The sequence below is a fragment of the Mytilus edulis genome, chromosome 6, assembly GCF_963676685.1.
Source record: "Mytilus edulis chromosome 6, xbMytEdul2.2, whole genome shotgun sequence".
Taxonomy (NCBI): Eukaryota; Metazoa; Mollusca; class Bivalvia; order Mytilida; family Mytilidae; genus Mytilus; species Mytilus edulis.
This window is the reverse complement of record NC_092349.1, coordinates 89,095,096-89,116,051: the sequence shown is the minus strand read 5'-3', so window position 1 is coordinate 89,116,051 and position 20,956 is coordinate 89,095,096. Positions and strand designations below refer to the sequence as shown.

The 20,956-nt window shown below is 31.4% G+C and overlaps 1 protein-coding gene across 1 annotated transcript; it reads right to left on the bottom strand.

The window, feature by feature from the left end:
- Positions 1–6,395: 6,395 nt before the first annotated feature.
- On the bottom strand, positions 6,396–17,241 carry LOC139528827 (uncharacterized). The gene is made up of 3 exons (XM_071325046.1): positions 16,702–17,241; positions 9,844–10,344; positions 6,396–8,929 (listed from the first exon to the last, which is right to left on the bottom strand). The coding sequence occupies exons 1-3, from the start codon at positions 17,176–17,178 to the stop codon at positions 8,885–8,887; spliced, it is 1,023 nt and encodes a 340-aa protein (XP_071181147.1). The 5' UTR covers positions 17,179–17,241; the 3' UTR covers positions 6,396–8,884.
- Between the last annotated feature and the right edge of the window lie 3,715 nt (positions 17,242–20,956).

Genomic DNA, 20,956 nt, shown 5'->3' with positions numbered 1-20,956 from the left:
AATATACAAAATAAACAATTTTAGTAACAAGAAAGTTAATATTCTATCAATAAATAGGTAGGGGAAAAAATTGATCTACTGTAGATCTAATTGCCACATTTATTAATTTTTTTTTTTATTATTTATCATGTTGTATTACAGCAAGTATTACGTTTACTCTGTCGTATTTAATTGTGTTTTAGAACAATAATATATTTATCTTATAACTTGTTTTCAAAACTCTCTGTGTACAATATATAATAAACTTGCAAAATGCATTATCAAGTTGTGTATCATTGTCCAGAAACGAATTGTGAAATACAAAGCCCTGGAATCAAACAAGGGGAAAACATAATCAGTAAAATGTCAATATTTTCATCATTTTATTTTGTATTGCCTCATTTAACGATATTTATAGTTTAATGTTGATTGAAGATTCAAAATTAAATGCATATTTTTTTTTAATATTTATTTGAAATATAAGTAATTTTAATAAAAAAAAAAAATGTTTTCATGTCGCTAAAATAGTCCTCTCGTCTCTTCTTGTCACTAAAATTATTCTTCTTGTCGCTTCTTAACGCTAATAAGTGAGACCCCAATATTTTGTTATATATATCTTTATTCTCATAAACCAAAGAACAATGGTACAGAGACATATACAAATAAATTAACCATGTTAACATAAATTTTAAATACAAATGAAGAGTATGATCCTCCGTACTCTGCTAAACATCGGAGTACTTCCACTAAAATATACTTGGGTATTCACATAGTGTGAGGGGTGCTTATCAAAATTGTTGTCTGTGATTCAACAAAAGAGAACTGTATAGGTGCAAAAGAAAAATTTTAAAGTTAATAAACGATTTTTTAATATTGGAAATTCACATTTTTTTAAAAGAAAACATTTTCTAAGACTTTTAGAGTTACAATTTCAGGGCTTTAACACGAAATATTTTTCACTTGTTTATTTTCTATTCAAGATCTCCTCCCTTTTTTTCAAAGAATATAAGAAATATAGCCGAAAGAAGAATGAACTCAATCAGATATTGCCAGGGCTGGATCCAGCCATTTTAAAAAAAGGGGGCGGGGTCCAACCATATGTCCCCATTCAAATGTATTGATCGTCCAAAAAAAAAGAGGGTATCAACCCCCCGGAACCACCCTTCTGGTTCCGCCACTGTACAGAATATGACAGAGTTTAAATCGTTTGAAGGAGCCAACCCTCTCACAACCCGGGACAGTGGAGTAACAGTACAACACAAGTTGCTTTCTTTAAAAAAAGAAATGCAATCATGAACCAAAATGACTGTTTGATACGAAAGATCGAATAATAGTTAAATAAAGATCCATGGTTGAACCTTCTTTCTGTTGTATAAATAAAGACACCAATAGTATAGCCAATACCGCTGTTCAAAAGTTAGTATTCTATTAAGCAAAACCAAATACGGGTAACAAACTAAAACATATATAGAGAAACACTCTATAAGATATAGAAACTGACATGGATTGACTATGTAACGGTTGTTCAATGTGGGACAAAATATTCTTTTTAAAAGAACCTGTTTATCTATCCCCGCTCACTCTCTTTTGATAACATGACTACATTCTTTATAAGAGTCACCCTCCGGATGTTCAATCTGAGGTGCTGTTGTTTTTAAAGTTAGTTTTCTGTCTTTTTGGTTTTCTAAATTCGAAATGCAAGAGTGAAGAAATTTAACAACTTTAGGGGGATCAATCAAACTTGTTTATATGGTTTTTCTCAGTCTCATTATACATTTCACTCAAAACAAAAGAATTGACTTTGCCATTTTTAAATATATTTATTGGATCGGATAGTTGACAAAGATATCCCTTGGAAAACTCTCACGTTTACCCCACAAAAAAGGCAAACAGATCTCAAGTTTAATAAAATAATCATAGCTAAATAATTTTAATCTTCCTGGTATTACCAGTACTTAAACATGTGTTAAACAATTGCTAATCTATTCTCGAAAACCACATGTCAGTAGTAATTTACGATAATTGTGATGCAAAACATCGAGGAAAATATCAAACTTCATTTATTAAATTGCAATGACCAAAAAATTTAAATAAATAGAACGTCATCGCCTCACACGAAAGATTTATCACTCAGTATACGTGAATCGTTTTATATCTGAATATTAATATTAAGGACTCAAACGCATAGTTATTAACTAAATGCTTAGATATGACGGTGTATACATTTGCATTTAACCAAAGATGTCCCTGATTTAACAAGAGACAGATATAGATATGTATATATGTCTCTGATTTAACACATCAAAAAGGCGCCTTTTGAATTTCGTCTAAATTTCCAGGATGAACTTGATTTTTTTTTGTATGAGATTAAAAAAAAGGAGATGTGGTACATATATGTATGATTGATTGTCAATGAGACAACTATCCACTAGAGTTCAAATGAAGAGGATAATTATAAGCAATTATTGGCATCCGTATGGCCGATTTTATATCTGTTTCTGTTTCTACTTTGATGACGGTGAAGAATTTATATTTTTTTAATATATTTTCCTCTTGAAACGAAAATAAAAAGTATACCCACTAGAAGACTGGTGTCAAGCTTTAGATACAACCATTTCAATTTAGCTGTATTTATGGACATTTCAATGGCATGTGAGTGTTGACCTTACGATGTTTTACTGGACAAACTACTAGCTTATGGTGTATCTGCACTTTCAGTATCCTTCTTTCATTCATATCTTTTTAGAAATCAAAGTCAATGGTGTCCCGAGCAGTTAGGCTGACATACAGAAAGGTTTACCGTACCTAAAGTTCGATTTTAGGCTCCCTACTATTTAATGTTTTTATAAATGATATGATTTACTTCGCAAAATTGTGATTTAAACTATATACATAGAAAAAATGAAAATTTATATGTATCTTTTTTGGTTGAAATGTGTCTGAAAATGAGATTATGTTTTTGGGGTTCTACTGTTTGATGGTATGATAATAGCAGATGGGATTGCTACGATTTGATGTACTATTTTGTAGAACATTATCAATCTTGTACGAAGTCTTCTTTCTTGTACTTTTTGTTTCCGTATTAATAAACTTTATATCATATTCTTTTAATATTAAATCGACCTCATTGCACTCAATACCTCTTACCTTAATTATATCCTACATTGCTCATATCATCAATTTATTATTTGTGTATTATTTATAATATTGCGTATTTCACTAATGTTTATATAATCATTGTATGATGTTTTTGTATCTTGCCCGACAAGGGCCCATGATTGGTCTAATAAAATAATGTCTAATGTCTAATGTAGTGTGGGCCAGATTGATGAGTTTATAATCGGTCTGTCCTACTACTGATGTAACGGTACCTGTTACCGTCATACCGGTATCTGACAGCTCGACTTTAGACCATCTCGATTTAAGAGGTTTGTTCAACTGTGTGCGGGATATGCCTGAGTTTTGATGTTCTGGTATGATGTTTTTAAATTTCTGTTTTAGAAGCCCAATGATTTGTTGCCATTAGCTATGGTTTATGCTTTGTATTGATCTGGTGAGTTAAGCCATTTTAATCTGATTTTAAATTTGTTCTTATGTTGTGCTAAGACACTAGTCCTAGGTTAGAAGGAGCGCTCACAAACATGTTTAAGAGAGATCCTGGTAAACTTATCGATCCTTTAAATAAACTTTTTCTAAATAATTACCAATTTAACATTGGAATTAGATCATTATTGAATAGTGTTTTATTGGTATTAATATTGATTTTGTTTTTACTAAATTAAAAGCAAACTAAATACTATTGTTATACACATTCATGGATCTGCAATCTGTCGATAACTGTATCTTAGCATTGCACAAAGATATGTTGGGTTTTTTTTACTGTTTATGATGTCTTTACACTAAATCCATCGGATGTTGGATTTGTACTGATTGATAATTTAGCTTACATGTATGATTTTTTTATTAGTTGTTAGTGGCTTTGAACTAGCTGCCAGTAACTGCAAGTACTCTCAGATCTGTACTTAGTGTCATTTTGTTGTGGGGATATACAAGTACCCAGTCATGTCCACTATGTGTAGTAATTCTATTTGTATCATTCATTTGATGAGTTCAGCCTTTTGCAACTGATTTTTATAGTTTGTTATTATGTTGTACTGTTACATGTACACCACTGCCCAAGGTACGGGGGAGTGTTAGGATCCCGCTAACATATTTAACCCCTCCACATTCTGTATGTATGTGTCTGTCCCAAGTCAGGAGCCCGCACTTCAGTGGTTATTGTTTGTTTATGTGTTACATATTTGTTTTCATTCATTTTTTGTACATAAATTAGACTGTTAGTTTTCTCGTTTTAATTGTTTTAATTTGTCATTTTAGGGCCTTTTATAGCTGACTATGCAGTATGGGCTTTGCTCATTGTTGAAGGCCGTACGGTGACCTATACTTGTTAATGTCGGTCATTTGGTTTTTTGTGGAGAGTTGCATTATGGGTAATCATACCACATCTTCTTTTTTATATTAACCCCGTCATATTCTTGATGTGCATATCCGTGTCAGGAGACTGTGGTTCAGGGATTGTTGCTGGTTTCTGTCTGTCATGTTTGTTTTTCTTAAAGGGTTTTGTTATAAATTATGCTGTTAGTTATCTCTATTGAATTGTTTTATATTTTTCATGTCAGAGCCTTTGATAGCTGACTATATAGTTTGGGTTTTTGTTATTATTGAAGATCGTACGGTTGCCTATAATTGCTTACATCAACTTCATTTGAACAATGGTTGATAATTGTCTAATTGGCAATCATAGACAAAATTTGTATCTGATTATACATGCAAGACAATCAGACCATGGGGCTGTCAGAGTTATAATGATATTTATACTGCACTCGTTCTATTTGAGCATTCAAAATGCGTTGACTGTATATTTCTATGTCATATACAGTCACTGACCCGATATCTCTTTTCCTCATGAATATTTAAATAGAAATTGACGGAATAATATTGAATTATTCATACGACCTCTTCAACCTGTTCTTGTTTCAAATGCATACAACGATGCGTGGAACGACTCAACATTGTTTCTTTTGCAATATTATTGGAAAAATATATTTAATTTGTTAATATTTTTTGTTTGCAACCTATAAAGCATTGTGTTTTATGCTTATGGTTGATATTTAAGTAAATTTCATTGTGTTGTATATTTCTCCGCGGACATGATGTGAGGCCTTTTTAAAGGGTATTTTCCCCAATATTTAAATCAAATAAATAACCTTAACGCATTAAACAAATATGAAGATAAGAATGGTATGAGTGCCAATAAGACAACTCTATGTCAATGTAACAATTAATTAAAATTCGCAATTAAAAGTTAAAATGCGGCCAGTAATAACAAGGCAATGGATATCATTTAATCATATAAAAAAATGCCCTGGCGGACACAATGTCCTGTGAAAAAATGTCTCCCTTGACAATATTATGGTAGTGGATAATGTCCATGTTGATGGACTCTTTTTCATACCTGAGCACATATTTTCAAAGGAAAGTGTGTTCAGGACACATTTAAATAAGTAAATATTGCCATTTTTTTCATGGGGACATTATTAATCCTACAAGAGAACATCATTCATGCGTTTCGAGGTGTCCTCACTTCCGTTCTACTGTTGAGTGAGTGGTTGGAAAACTATAATACTATAATATTGCACAATTGTTTTGGCAAATTGAATTCTCATAATTGTCTTTCAGCACTGCTAGGGAATTGTGATTTAAAAGTACATACAGAACAAACATTATTTCTAGATTATCCTGCACAATGATCACTAAGACGCTTGATGAACATTAATAGTGCAGGGATACAGACGACCCTCTCTATCTGGTAAATGACGCCATAAAGGACTGCATAATTGACCATTTTTTTTCCGGTGACAGACAAACTTGAAAGTGGTCTATTCCACATGATTTTTGTCAAGTAACTGTATCTATCCTTTTTCAGGAGCGGATCCACCCATTTACAAAAGGGGGGTTCCAACTTACTACATGTCCCATTTGAAATGCATTGATCATCAAATTAAAAGAGGGGGTTTCAACTGCAAGAACTCTGTGTTATATAATTTTCAAAATTTGAATGAATATAAAATTGATAATATGGGTGTAAAAGCTTAAATCTTACTGTACATGTACTATGAAGGGAACAAAGTACAATGAAACAAAACTTAAATTGTTTTCTGATCGACATGCTGATCAATATTTTAAGGTGATCAAGGTACTGGATAATTTAAATATATGTGCTCTTAAATAAGAACAATGTCTATTTATTCACATATGTCTTTAATGTAGAACAATGACCACGGTCATCTGTAATGATACATAAAACATTATAAGGTGTAATACCACCATTGATTTCCCCCTATTGAATGAATGAATGAATGAATGAATATTTTATTTATATAAATAATATGCTATGGCATACATAAACAAGTATATACAATGTGACAAAACAACAGATAGCAGAGAACAATACATAATATAATAAAGGTACAATTAATTCACAATACATGATCTAATTTTCCAAGCATATTTCAGATAGTAACACAGTTTAATTGTGATTAATTTTGATTTTGCTTGAAGTAAATGAAAAAGGTTTTAAATTATTTGGTCAAGAACAATAATATTTTGGCAAATGTTCTTGACTCACAGTTCTGTAGGCTGGACATACAAGTACGAACTGGTATTCATTTTCAATACAAGCCATATTAGTCTTTGTTAAATTTGCATTTTTCAAAAAAATGTGCAGAATTTATCTTTGTTTCAAATAAAGAAATACTTGGCATGAGTAAAGTTTTATCCTGTCCAGTACTATAGAAAAAAATTCACATAACATTTCATTGCATATAAGAAAATAACCATCATTGGAAGTTAACCAATTGAATGTCTCCCCTTATTTTATCTGTGTACAAGGTTTAGTCACCATGTAACCTCAAGATCACAATATTTTCTATAGAAATCCCCCCCCCCCCCAAAAAAAAAATAATGGTGTTTTGAAATACCCAAGACATATGTTTATGACACAGAAATGTTTTTACTACAAACTTGAATTAAATCACAAGATAGGCTTTTTGTGGTATCAACCTAAGTATAAATAAGTTTAAACTAAAGAAACTGTGATTTTTCGTTATAGTTATTATTTACATTATAAATTAGTCCATTTAGCAGATACAAGGCAATCAGAAAATAGAATATAATAAACCATATACGTTACCCTGGAAATGTACGCATATATAAATCACACACAAAAATGACGTAAATATGTTTCATTCTTTTCAAAATAGATCTAAATCGAGTTTATTATTGCCCGACTCATAAATCCTACAAAATTTCATTCATACACTTACAACTGCATTTGATCATTATGATTAAACCAATTTCCAATAAAAGAGGGACGAAAGATACCAGAAGGACAGTCAAACTCATAAATCGAAAATAAACTGACAACGCCATTGGTAAAAATGAAAAGACAAACAGACAAACAATAGTACACATGACACAACATAGAAAACTAAAGAATAAGTAACACGAACCCCACTAAAAACTATGGGTGATCTCAGGTGCTCCGGAAAGGTAAGCAGACTCTGGTCTATAACAAATCCGGTAAATAGTCTAATTCGGTAGATCACATTCATAAAAAAAAAAGATTGATTGTAGTTAGGACGTAAGGAACATATCCGGTACCATCTTTAAAACGGTTATTCCATAACGGTCAACCAACTAGTGATGGAGTCCATAAAATTTACGAAGGGATGATTTCAACTTCACCATTGGTTTATTAGCTTCCTTGTGAGCAGTAACCCTCTATCAAAAAAATAATGATAGGAAATACAAGCACGGGAATATCGTATGAACTGTGAGATACATACCCCGTATGCAGGTGCTGCTGGAATGTTACTACTTAGAAATGGACAGTTCACAATTGGAAAGCTAAAATCATCTCTTATAGAGGAGCTCTCTTCATATAATATCAACTTCATGAATAAAACATAAATATTAGATACAAACTTATATAAACAATATACATATATGTAAATATATATTAAAAATAATATCTGATGATGCAAGTCGAGCATTGTATGCTTGTATGACAACTCAGGTTAAAAGGGGGTGTTCAAACTATGTATATATATACTCCGATTCAAATGCACTGATCATCCAAAAAAGGGGGGTTCACTGATTTGGTTGTTAGGCTACATAAAACAAAGTTTGTCTTTTGATCTCAAATGTGTAAGACCCTCAAAGTAGTAAAGGTCGTTATTCTCCTTTCGTCGTGGTGACCTCTTCTGCTAATGAGCCTATACAAAACCAGTTTGTCTTTTGATCTCTTGAGCTAATGAGCCTATACAAAACCAGTTTGTCTTTTGATCTCTTGAGCTAATGAGCCTATACAAAATCAGTTTGTCTTTTGATCTCTTGAGCTAATGAGCCTATACAAAACCAGTTTGTCTTTTGATCTCTTGAGCTAATGAGCCTTTACAAAACCAGTTTGTCTTTTGGTCTCTTGAGCTAATGAGCCTATACAAAACAAGTTTGTCTTTTGATCTCGTCAGCTAATGAGCCTATACAAAACCAGTTTGTCTTTTGATCTCTTCAGTTTAAATATATTATGGATTCATTTATTTTCGTGGATACCAATTTTCATGCATTAAGTAAAACTTCCATTTTCGTGAATATTTGATCTCGTGGTTTTCACAAAGTCTGCATACAAGCCTAATGTGTGAAATTTGTCATTTGTTGAACATTTAAATTCGTGGTTCACCTTATCCATGAAACCTACGAAAATTGGTATCATACGAATAATAATGAACCCCCAGTACTTAGTTTGTCCGTTTCATTTCAGAAATCAGCCAAATTTGCGATAACTCTACACATTTATAGCCTTGAGGTTTAGTTCCTCCCCTTCGGGCACCTACAATGTCAATGTATAATAAATGTTATCGTTGAAATGCTTTTTTTTCAAATTGCGTTAATTTAAACATAAGAAAAAGCCTCTATCCTGTGTTAGTCTCTTATGTTTTTTTTAATTCTACTAATTTCATATGTTTAATGTGACGTCCATTTTCACTGAACTTGTACACATTTTTGTTTAGTGGCCAGCTACTGAAGCCCGATTTGGGTACGGATTTTTTTCGCTGTTTTGAGATCAATTACTCCATCAAAACATTTCTTTCGAATGCCAATGAGACAACTAAATGCATGTCACTATTGGGCATCAACGTATACTACTCAAATATAATTTGTAAACAAAAAAGCTCTGAAAAGTAATAAAGGGTATGTTACTATTTGTTTATTTGTCACAGTGTTCCGATTTAAAGACAAGAAGATCATAAAGCTCTTTAAAAATCATAGAGTTATTTTTGAAAACTTTTTACTAAGCCTCTACATTGATCAACTAAATGACTTATAAATAATGTTCCTATCCTCGCAGACAAAGCCCAAACAATGCCGTTTTGTTTGCTTATATGGTTTTTGTTGAAATTTTATCCATTTTGCTTACCAATATTTTACCATTTAGTTTATATATTCTAATCTGAATACAAACACAAAGACACACATAATAAAAACAGTTTGAATACTGCCGAACACTCAATTGAATTTGATGCGACTGTCATACAAGTGAGAGGTTTAGTTTGCTATAAAACCAGGCTCATCCCACCATTTTCTACATAAGAAAATGCATATACCAAGTCAGGAATATAGCAGTTGTTATCCATTAGTTTGATTTGTTTGCGCTTTTGATTTTGCCGTTTGATTAGGGACTTTCCGTTTTGAATTTTTCTAGGAGTTCAGTATTTTTGTGATTTTACTTTTTTTTAATCTCACCTTTACATATTTGATACTTCCAATGATATCATTAGGGAGTTGGTACCAGTTCCTTAAATCTCCGTCCATTAACAAACCTCCACTTCTGCATGAGCATGTACAAGCTAGAATGATAAAGCTTCCAACACATATACATGGCAGTCCTATATCTGACCCAGACATTTCTATGAGCATGTCTACTAATATCCAGTAAGTTCTCCACATGGCAACATTACCAATTCCAGCAATCGTAAAAAAAATATCCTGTATTATTAAACTGATGAGATAGTGAATAGTTTTCATTTTTTTAACGTTAGCCTCAAATAATAATGATACAATTTCTATAAAAATCTGCACGCCTATAGATATGACAGCCGACCATATCAATGTCTTAGTTTTATCATCCGGGTATAAATTCAAATCAAATAACTTCCATGTGTTCCTCCAAAATAATATAACTAAACTCCATAATATGGAAACGGATAAGATAATATCCAATACAAATGGCAGCTCCTTTTTAATCTATAAAGAAAAAATAAATCCCTTGATGCAAGAGTAGCAAAAAATAAAATCATAAAAATATCGAGGCAAAATTCAAACGAAAAGTACCTAATCAAATGGCAAAATCAAAAGCTCAAGCACATCAAATGCATGGATAACGCATGGATAACAACTGTCATAGTTTTGACTTGGTACAGGCATTTTCTGATGTAAAAATGGTGGGTTAAACCTGGATTTATCCTAGCTAAGCTTCGGACTATAGCAATGCTTGCACTATTGTTTCTATAGTGCCTAACAAGATTTTGTGAGGTCGACCTAATATGACTTTTCTGTTAAAAAGATAAGCAGATTGGTAATATTTTGACTTAATATGTTGGATTAAATTTAAATGTTTACAGCTTTAGCTTATGTTTTTATGTTATTTTTGTTGACTTATAGACGTTTTTTGATTTTAAATATTCACTTTCTTTTTATATTTAGAAACATGTTTATTTTCTGTTAAGACACGCAATCTGTTTATCTTTAGTAGTGCTTTAAAATATGTTTCATTGTGTCTCTTCAAAATAATACCTTTTTGTCAAAGAATAAAAATTATGATTTATAAATTGTCAAATTTATGAAAAATGAGTTATTATACTGTGAAACCACTGTATTCTGTTCTTAATAAAAGTTATAACTGCCAAATCGAAACTTTCATACCTTTTGTTTCATTGATAACAAAAATAACGCGAACTCGTCCAGTGCCTAGTTTAAATTATGACTATTAAATAACTGTATACGTACATGTAAAATGAAAGGTAAATAAATATATGTTTTCATATACAGGATGTTAGTATGTAAGTATATCCTGGGATACACAGGATGTTAGTATGTAAGTATATCCCGGGATACACAGGATGTTAGTATGTAAGTATATCCTGGGATACACAGGATGTTAGTATGTAAGTATATCCCGGGATACACAGGATGTTACACAGGATGTTAGTATTTAAGTATATCCCGGGATACACAGGATGTTAGTATGTAAGTATATCCTGGGATACACAGGATGTTAGTATGTAAGTATATCCTGGGATACACAGGATGTTAGTATGTAAGTATATCCTGGGACTATTTTACAAACTTAGTATAATAGTCCCAGTTTATTTCTTAAAGGCTAAATTGTTCACATTAGGAACTTTCAACACAGTTGAGTTATAATAATAAAGATTATAACACAGTGTTGACTGCTGTACCTATATTTGTGACATTTTTACCTATTATGTAGTTAGTTTTGCTCACAATTTGTTGCCAATACAATAAAAATGAATGCGAGTATCATACAATTGAGAGGTTTAGCTAGCTATGAAACGAGGTTTGGTCCACCTGTAATAAGTCAGGAATATGACAGGTTTTTTTTTCAATTCGTTTGCTGTGTTTAAGCTTTTGGTTTGTCATTTAATAAGGAATCTAATTCACCCTGGAGTTTGGTATTTTTGTTAATTAACTATAAGAACCCACAAACCAAAGTAGGTTGATAATTTCTTAAATATCTTTTGACTTCAGATCTTTAGTTGCTATCCTTGTCATTACTTAAAAAATGTATTATTGTTTGTGAATACTACCACGCTTAAGGGCATACGATACAGTTTTGAACCTGTATTTACAAGTTGATGAAAATTTGCATATAGGCTATTTTTTACCTCATTAAATCAAATATGTAATAAAAAATATACCTTCATGTGCTACTTTTTGAGTAAAATGAGTTCGAAATTTTGTATATTTGCTCAAAATTCAGATTTGTGTCCGTATTTTCTTTTTCGAAAGAAAGACATAACTTTTTTGTTTTAAAAGATAAACACAAAATGGTTTTTGTTAAATAATCGGTAATTTCTGTATTTTATGAGTATCATTAAAAATTATGCAATTTTTATTCCGAAATAACTCTATATTTATCAAACGTTCATGAATAGAGGAAAAAACGTCATTTTTTGCTGCATGTTTATCAAAATTAAAAAAAAATGCGCTATTTACAGTTTTATAAAATTTGGGTCACATAATCTCCTTGCAAAATGGAACAAATTGCTGTTTTAAAAATAGGGGTTCATGCACTCGTTTTCAAATTAAATCAGTTTGAATGATAAAAATCAGTCGAAAAATGCATCTTTTCCCGATATGTCAGAGTTTGACGTCGCGAAAATAACATTTTACGTTAGCAACGTCATTACCTTCCCTGTAACTGTATCGTATGCCCTTAACACAGTGTTAGAGGTAAATGGACGTGGCAACGTTGTATTGTAGTCTTGTCATGTAATGTTATCATGTTAATGTTATATTTAACATTGCCATAAAAGCTGGAGGTATGGCTAGCCATAAAACCAGGCTCAACCCAATCGATTTATGAATTTCGAACAGCGGTATACTACTGTTACCTTTATCTGACACACTATAGACCAGTCCATATCATATAAGTGTTAGAGGTAAATTGGGTTGGGAAAAGTTTCATTGTTTTAAAACAATTTCTCGAAATAATAATTAACCAAAGGTTTTGCTAGAATATCAAAAACCTAAATGTTTGTATTGGCATACTCCTCTTATTAATGTATTCAATGCAATTGAACTTTTGGTCTTCAAAAGTAAACAAACTTATTCATTTTACACAGAAATATGCCTCATTAAAGCGTTCATTTATTAACACATAATACTGGGATACGTAGCAAATTTATTTGTAAAAGATATTCTCATAAAGTCTGTTTATGTACAACGATGTCACAGCTGGTTGGCTTTTTATCCTCAATAGGACATGAAAAGTACAGTAGTAAGCACTTTTGTAATGACATTAAATATCTCTATACAACTTTTAAAATTTTAGGTTTTAAAGCTCTACAAATCGTATGCTAATTGGCTATCTAACTTTTTTTACCGCGATCACCACTGATGGGTTTTATGTAAACGAAACACTTGTATATTGTACAAAATTATAAGCCTGTATTTTTTTCGGAGTTTTTCTTAATATCTTATCCATAACTGTAACACGTGACTAAATGCCACGTTAAATCAATTTTCTGTTTTGAAAAATTACTTTTATTCCAATTTTGCTATTATTGATCATTATTTCGAAATCTAATCTTTTCTGGAATTTTTTAAGATGATAAAACTCTTATGACATGAGTTTTACTTTGTGAGTTCTAATTTATTGAATAAAAGTATTGTGATTATTCTTTACCAAGAACCAAAATTCAGAGTTTATAAATATTATTGTTATCAATCTTTGATACTTTTTTTTTAATTCACAGTCTTTAAATTATCTTTTTTTAAAGAATGCCACAGTTATAGTTCAGTCAATCTAGCATAAATTTGACCCTAACCTTGAAGTAATTGCAATAGAAGATTTTTAAGTTTTAATCTTTAGAATTAGACCCCAAATATACACAGAAAAAAAGTCCCATGAAATCTTACTTGAGGAAAACTAAAAAATAATGATTTTAAAATTCCTATGGAGATTTGCATTGATATGGGAGATATCTCTGCAAAAAGGCAGAAATATCAATAAAAATTGACACAAAGTTATAATTTTACCGCTTCTATTCAACAAAATGTTTCGATTCTCGATATTTTAGCTCTCTTTAGAATTTTAAAAACAAACAACTCTGAAGGTGTTTTCATATCTTTTATCAAGCTACAACGTAGATTTCATAATTCATTAGTTGACCATTTATTACATTTTTCAGCATGTCAAGGTAACGAAATTCAAATTTGATTAAAACTAACTAAGCATATATTCTTCTTTTTGTGGTTTAAAGTTTCTTTGAACAAGTTAGATGCTGCACAAATATAATTTACAGATATAAACAATACTAAATATTCACATTACTTTTTTTTCAAAATGCTCACAAAGCCATAAATTTCCCAATTTCTTTAATGAAAAATGCGCAAAAAAATATATATACCCATTACACTTCGTTTTTTTTTTTTTTACATGTCATGACCAGAGGATTATATAACATAGTCAAATACTTACTTATGACCCCATCAAAGTATCATATTTTACATGAATTTAAGAAAATCAACCAAAAACTGACCAAAAAAAAAGACTCATTTTTGCGTAGCTATCTCCTTTTACAATGTTAATTTCCATCAGAAATTAAAAATGCAAAATTTTACTTTTTCCTCTAGTTAGATTTTATGGGACTTTTTTCTTTGTATATTTGGGGCTTAATGCTATACATTAGAACAAAATATGTTCTGTTGCATTTAGTTTGAGGTTCAAATTTAGTTCGACTGGACTATTAAACCTCTTTTCCGTAGCAAAATTTTTATACTGGTCCAATATGCAACAAATTCTGTTTTTAATGAAATTAAATATTTTTAAATAAAATAATTAATCGAACAAACTGAAAAAATATGAAAATCTTTTACCAACCAAATTGAGATGAAACACTTGTATTGGATCAAATTATTTCTGAATTTAGAAATTTATCATTTTATTGTGGTGCTCAAGTGTACTGTCGTAAATTCATTGGAGATGGTGTCCGTTTTAATTCTGTGGTTTACATGTTGTAATGTACTGTTGCATTATTTATTTATGTATATCTCTGTCCAGAGTGTTCTTGCGTTTATTTGTAAAGTATTGCTGTCATGTAATGTTACCATTTTGGCGGTATTTGTAACATTGCTTTATAAATTTTTAGATAAAAGTTTTAAATTTGCAGCTGCTACTCTGTGGAACAGCCTACTTGACCATTTCAGGACTGAAAACAGGTTTTCTCAATTTAAGAGCCTTATACAGTCTTGAAATGGTTCAAAATGTTGATGTTCTGCATGTAGATAAGCTTTTTCATATTTTAGAAGTTGCTCTAACATGCTAGTATGCCTTAAATGTTTCCATTTGTGCTATATATTTTTTTGTGCTTAATTTAAGTTGTGCTTCAGTTTTGGCATGTCTAGATATGTATTTTAGTAGTGCTTTGCATGTATTTCAATGTGCCTGTGCTGTTATATATCTTGTCTGCATATTGTGTGATTTAATGTTGTGTTTATATTATTTATGTTCGGTAAAAAGCTCTTTTAAAAGAGCTTATGTTTGTATTGTTATATGTTAGCCGAATCAAAATAAAAACTTTCGTATTCGTATTCGTATTAAATGGGAGGTTTGGCTAGCCATAAATCCAGGTTCAACCGATCATTTTGTCTATACATATCTTGTAACAAGTCAAGAATGTGGCAGTTGTTATCAAATAGTCCTTGTATATGTATGTTGGATTTTTTTTTTTGTAGCAGTTCAGTGCTTCTGTTGTTCCGACGTTTTCCTCTTAAAAGTTGATGTCTTATCCCCGGTTTTGGTTTGTGGCCCGAATTTGTTTTTGCTTTATCTATTTATGACAATTGAACAGTGGTATTCTAGTGTTGCCTTTATTTATCCTTTAGAGTATTAGAGATCACCCCGGGTTATTTGGTAGGGTGCAGGTTGTTCGTTGTTTTAGTTTTTTATGCTGTCTTTTTTTTTTATTTTGCTTTGTTTCCTTTAGTCATTTTTCATTTTTTTTCAATAGCATTGTCAGTTTGTATTCGAATTATGAGATTTTGTATCTTTGATATATTTAACCCCGCCGCATTTTTGCGCCTGTCCCAAGTCAGGAGCCTCTGGCCTTTGTTAGTCTTGTATTATTTTAATTTTAGTTTCTTGTGTACAATTTGGAAATTAGTATGGCGTTCATTATCACTGGACTAGTATATATTTGTTCAGGGGCCAGCTGAAGGACGCCTCCGGGTGCGGGAATTTCTCGCTACATTGAAGACCTGTTGGTGACCCTCTGCTGTTGTTTTTTATTTGGTCGGGTTGTTGTCTCTTTGACACATTCCCCATTTCCATTCTCAATTTTATGTCTCTCTTTCATATTAAATAAATTCATCATAGATACCAGGACTAACTTTAGTATATACGCCAGACGCGCGTTTCGTCTACTAAAGACTCATCAGTGACGCTCGAATCCAAAAAAGTTAAAAAGGCCAAATAAATTACGAAGTTGACGAGCAAAATTCCTAAAAGTTTTGCCAAATACAGCTAGGGTGATCTATGCCTGAGGAAGAAAAGCCTTAGTATTTCAAAAAATTTGTAAACAGTAAATTTGTAAATATGACCATATCAATGACAAAAAGTGCTGACTACTGAGCTTGTGATACCCTCGGGGAAATAAATCTCCACCAGCAGTGGCATCGACCAAGTGGTTGTAAATAAACTCATAATAAATACCAGGACTAACCTTAGTATATACGCCAGACGCGCGTTTCGTCTACAAAAGACTCACCAGTGACGCTCGAATCCAAAAAAGTTAAAAAGCGCACAAATGTGGGTGATATGAACTTTCTTAATTGATAACATATGGCAATAAAACCTACCACTTTGCTAAATATCATCGGCTTGATAAAGAACATATCTTTGCGTCGATCGTATCCATTCAGATATGGCATAACTATTACATTCCTAATGCTGCGTAATACAACTAGCAATGCAGCAACAGGGAGGAGTAATATCAATGGTGAAATATCAGCAGTATAGATGTCTATGAAATTCCACAGTCCTCTCCAATGACAAACATCAAGAAAAGCCCAAAGGAACGCGATCACTCGTGAAAAGATTAAATACAAAAGTATGTGTTTATCCTGAAACAGTTTTGTAAAAGAAAACTGTAATAAAGCAAGAAGACATATTCCTATAATACCACACGATAAAGATAATCCATTGCTTAATACGGGATCATCTGGATAAATATATCTATCTTGAATATTCCATGCTGTATTCCAGAACCCAACAACAAAAAATGTTAAGAAAGCATTGATGAATGCATTTCCAAGTTTCACAATTGTCTTCATCATGAACTTTTTCTTCTAGTAATATTTTCTCGTCCTACTACATATGTGTTTCAAAAGTTCAACTTTGAAAAGGCTTAACCATTAATGTTTTTCGAACTGCATCAGTTCACGTTAAAAATCTTCAAGATTACATAATTTGCACAAATAAGTTTCGATACATATAAATTATCGTTGTACTTGTAAAATTGTTACCTCATAAATGTTATGCAACATATATGTGAAACAAGTTGATACGTCAATGTTTTTTTCTTTCTTTTAAACATACCCACTTTACCATATCAAAAGAAGATTTCAAGTATTCAAACAAATTCAAAGTCCTTAATTGCTCATATGAAATCATGTCGTCTTAATATATTGCCAATTGCATGTCCCGGATTTTACTTTGATATGGTTTTCTTGACATCCGTTGGATAATAGTTAGGATTTCAAGCCATGTTGCTTTTTGTAATTTTGCATAATATTATATTTTATTTTTCACTACAGATAATTATAATAACTTTATTTATAATTAAACTTCAACTGTTTTATTCAGATAAAATCTTTAGATAGAATAGATTTAGGGATGTTTATACTTTATATTCCGTGCACATTTAGAAAGTGACTTTGGTCTAGTGATTAAATATAGTTTATTTCCTTAAGGAATGACTGTAATATTTGTTCTGTCTATGAAGAAATAACATAAATAATGTGGTGCACACTGAAAAACACGCGTAGCAGGTTATTTAAAGTGTGCACCACATTTTTTGTGTTATATCGAATAGACAGAAAAAATATAACGGTCTTTTCTTATAATTTAATTCTTAATTCTATTTTAAACCGGAGAAAATCATGAAAAAAACGTTGATGACGTCACGGTCACATGTCAAAATTATGTCTATGGGCTGATAAACAAAACGACGTCAGCCAATCAGAAGACACGTTACATCCAAAATTAAATTATTTATGTATAATTTAATTTTGGATGTAACGCGTCTTCTGATTGGCTGACGTTATTTTGTTATGAGCCCATAGACATAATTTAGTCATGTGACCGTGACGTCATCAACGTTTTTTCAAGGTTTTCTACGGTTTAAAATGGAATTTAGAATTAAATTATAAGAAATGACTGTGATATTTTTTCCTTAAATGAAATAACTTTAATCGTAACACAACTGATAACAGAACAATATAACATTCAAAAGGATTCAGAAATTTTATGGCTAGTCAACTTTTTTTTCAATTTCAGTTCTCAATTGTCCTGATAAGATACAAAAATATCTCGAAAATTAAGCAGAAAATTTTCATTTTGTATAGTTATTTTTTATTGAAAATTACGACCAGAATGATATTTTCTTATATAATTCATAGACTTAGTAATTGTTCAAGATCGACAAATTGCGATACTTAAAATCTGTTGCATTCCACGATGTAAAACTGTCAGGTGCATCGTAGATGAAGTAGAAAAAGTTGATTATATCATTTGATTTATTCATACATTATGTCTTTTAAATTTGAAAATTTTGAAAATATTTTACACTGCCATTCTCTTGCAGTCCAAATTGTTACTTCCTTTTCATCGCAATATTTAATAAATCATCGTGCATTCATCTATTTATCCTTCCCATTTTGTTTTTGATTTTTTTTTTGGGGGGGGGGAGGTAATTGCTCTGTCTTTGGTTTTCTAAGTTGTGTTTTGTGTATTGTTGCTTGTCTGTTAGTCTTTATATTTTTGCCCATGGCGTTGTCTCTTTAATTTCGACTTTCGAGTTTGAATGGACATTTTAATGTTAGACTACCACTTTATGACCAAAACGCCAAACCAACGTAAAAAAACCAAATACATATGCATAATTTGTACTTTAATGATCTTGCTACAATGAAAAAAAAATCGTCTAATTTAGTTCGTTTCTATGAGACACCAAAAAGATTTAATCATTTGTTGATTTTGTGAGTGTCTTCATATTTTTGTTTGAAAAACATCATTTGACTTCAAACTGGTTTATCAAGTCAATTTTCATTTTTGTCAATATGACGTATTTTAGATTTAAATGATTTAAAGCTTTACCTTTGCCAATTTATGAGATTTGCACATTGGTTACCTATTGACTGTTTAACCGTGTAGAAAATGATTGCATATTGAAATATAGGTTCACATATATGTATCTAGAATGCACTCAGGGTCTTTATAGATATACAAGTGATCGGGATTTGCCTAGTTAAACTGTTGTTTAATGTTCAAAAAATGTATAATATAGTATGTATATTTGACTATTACCGTTATTTGAATTAATAGTTGAAGATGCATTCACCCTCTTTTAATAAAAGTGTGTGTTAAGATGGCATTAAAAACGATTGAAAAAATAAGGAATGCAAAAAAATAAAATAAAAAAAATATTTCTATCTCCTTTTGTATCACCTGAAACTTTTTTCAGAAATCAGTTCTTTCTCTTTTTTCCGTTGAATTCTAACGCATCGCACTTTCATTTTATCATTGTTAACTTTATAAATAATTTATATCTTCTAAGTTGTGGTTAGCGATGAGATGCTATCATAAAATGATATCATAAAATATCTTGTCGTTTATTCCTAAGCTCCAACCCTAGACCTGCTGGTCCAAAACAATCATTTATCCAGTTTAAATTAAGAGAGATTTCTTAGTTGCTGTTACCTTTTCACAGATTTGTACATCATTTAGAGATAACTAAATTATTAGTTGACTCAGGGGATTGGCAAGGATACACAAAAGCTTCTCAAGCAAAAAATAAACCCAATAGATAAAAGGTTAACTTAGTAAATGGATATAAGATGGATAAAAAGTAAAATCACAATAATACTGATCTCCGAGGAAAATTCAAAACGGAAAGTCCTACAATCAAATGGCATAATCAAATGATAAAACACATCAAACGAATGGACAACGACTATCATGTTTTTAGACTTGTACCTCGAATTTGACATACACGGTCATGTCAGTACCAGAATATATGACAAAAGAGACGATTTTTATTTTGAAATTATCAATCCACCCATTCCCCAAATCAGTAGCAATACACAAACTTCGCCTGCATATGGGATATGTTTGCTTACATATTTCTTTGTTTTTATTGAGATTAAAATAATAATACAATGTTGACTGCTGTACCCTCATTTTTGACATTTTGAACTATTATGTCTGTTTGTTTTGTTCACACATCGTTGTCAATAAAATGCAATTTTATGCGACTGTCATACAAATGAGAGGTTTAGCTAGCAATAAAACCAGGTTTAATCCACCATTTTCTACATAAGACAATGCCTGTACCAAGTTATGAATATGACAGTTGTTGTCCATTTGCAATTGTTGGATGTGTTTGAGCTTTTGATTTTGTCATTTGAACTTTCCGTTTTAAATTTTACTCAGAGTTCAGTATTTTTGTGATTTTACTTTTTTTTCGTGTACGTTTTGAAACATGCACGTTTAGTTTATTGCGTATGTATAAAAAGAGAAAATACATCGAAAGTAGTTTGCAAGGTAGCAACATAACCTGCATTGGCGGATCCAGGAGGGGATGGGGTTTCCGGGTGTTGGAACCCCCCTTTTTTGGCCGATCAATGCATTTGAATGGGGACATATAGTTGGAGCCCCCCTTTTGTCCTGGGTTTGGAAACCCCCTTTTTTTAAATGGCTGGATCCGCCCCTGACCTGAAAATTGTGTGTCATGCCAAGTACTGAGATATTTACTTTTCTTGCTTTTTCACTGTTTCGAAATGTATTTGTAACGGTTTATTTCTTCCTCTGTGATATTTTATCCTGAGGATAATT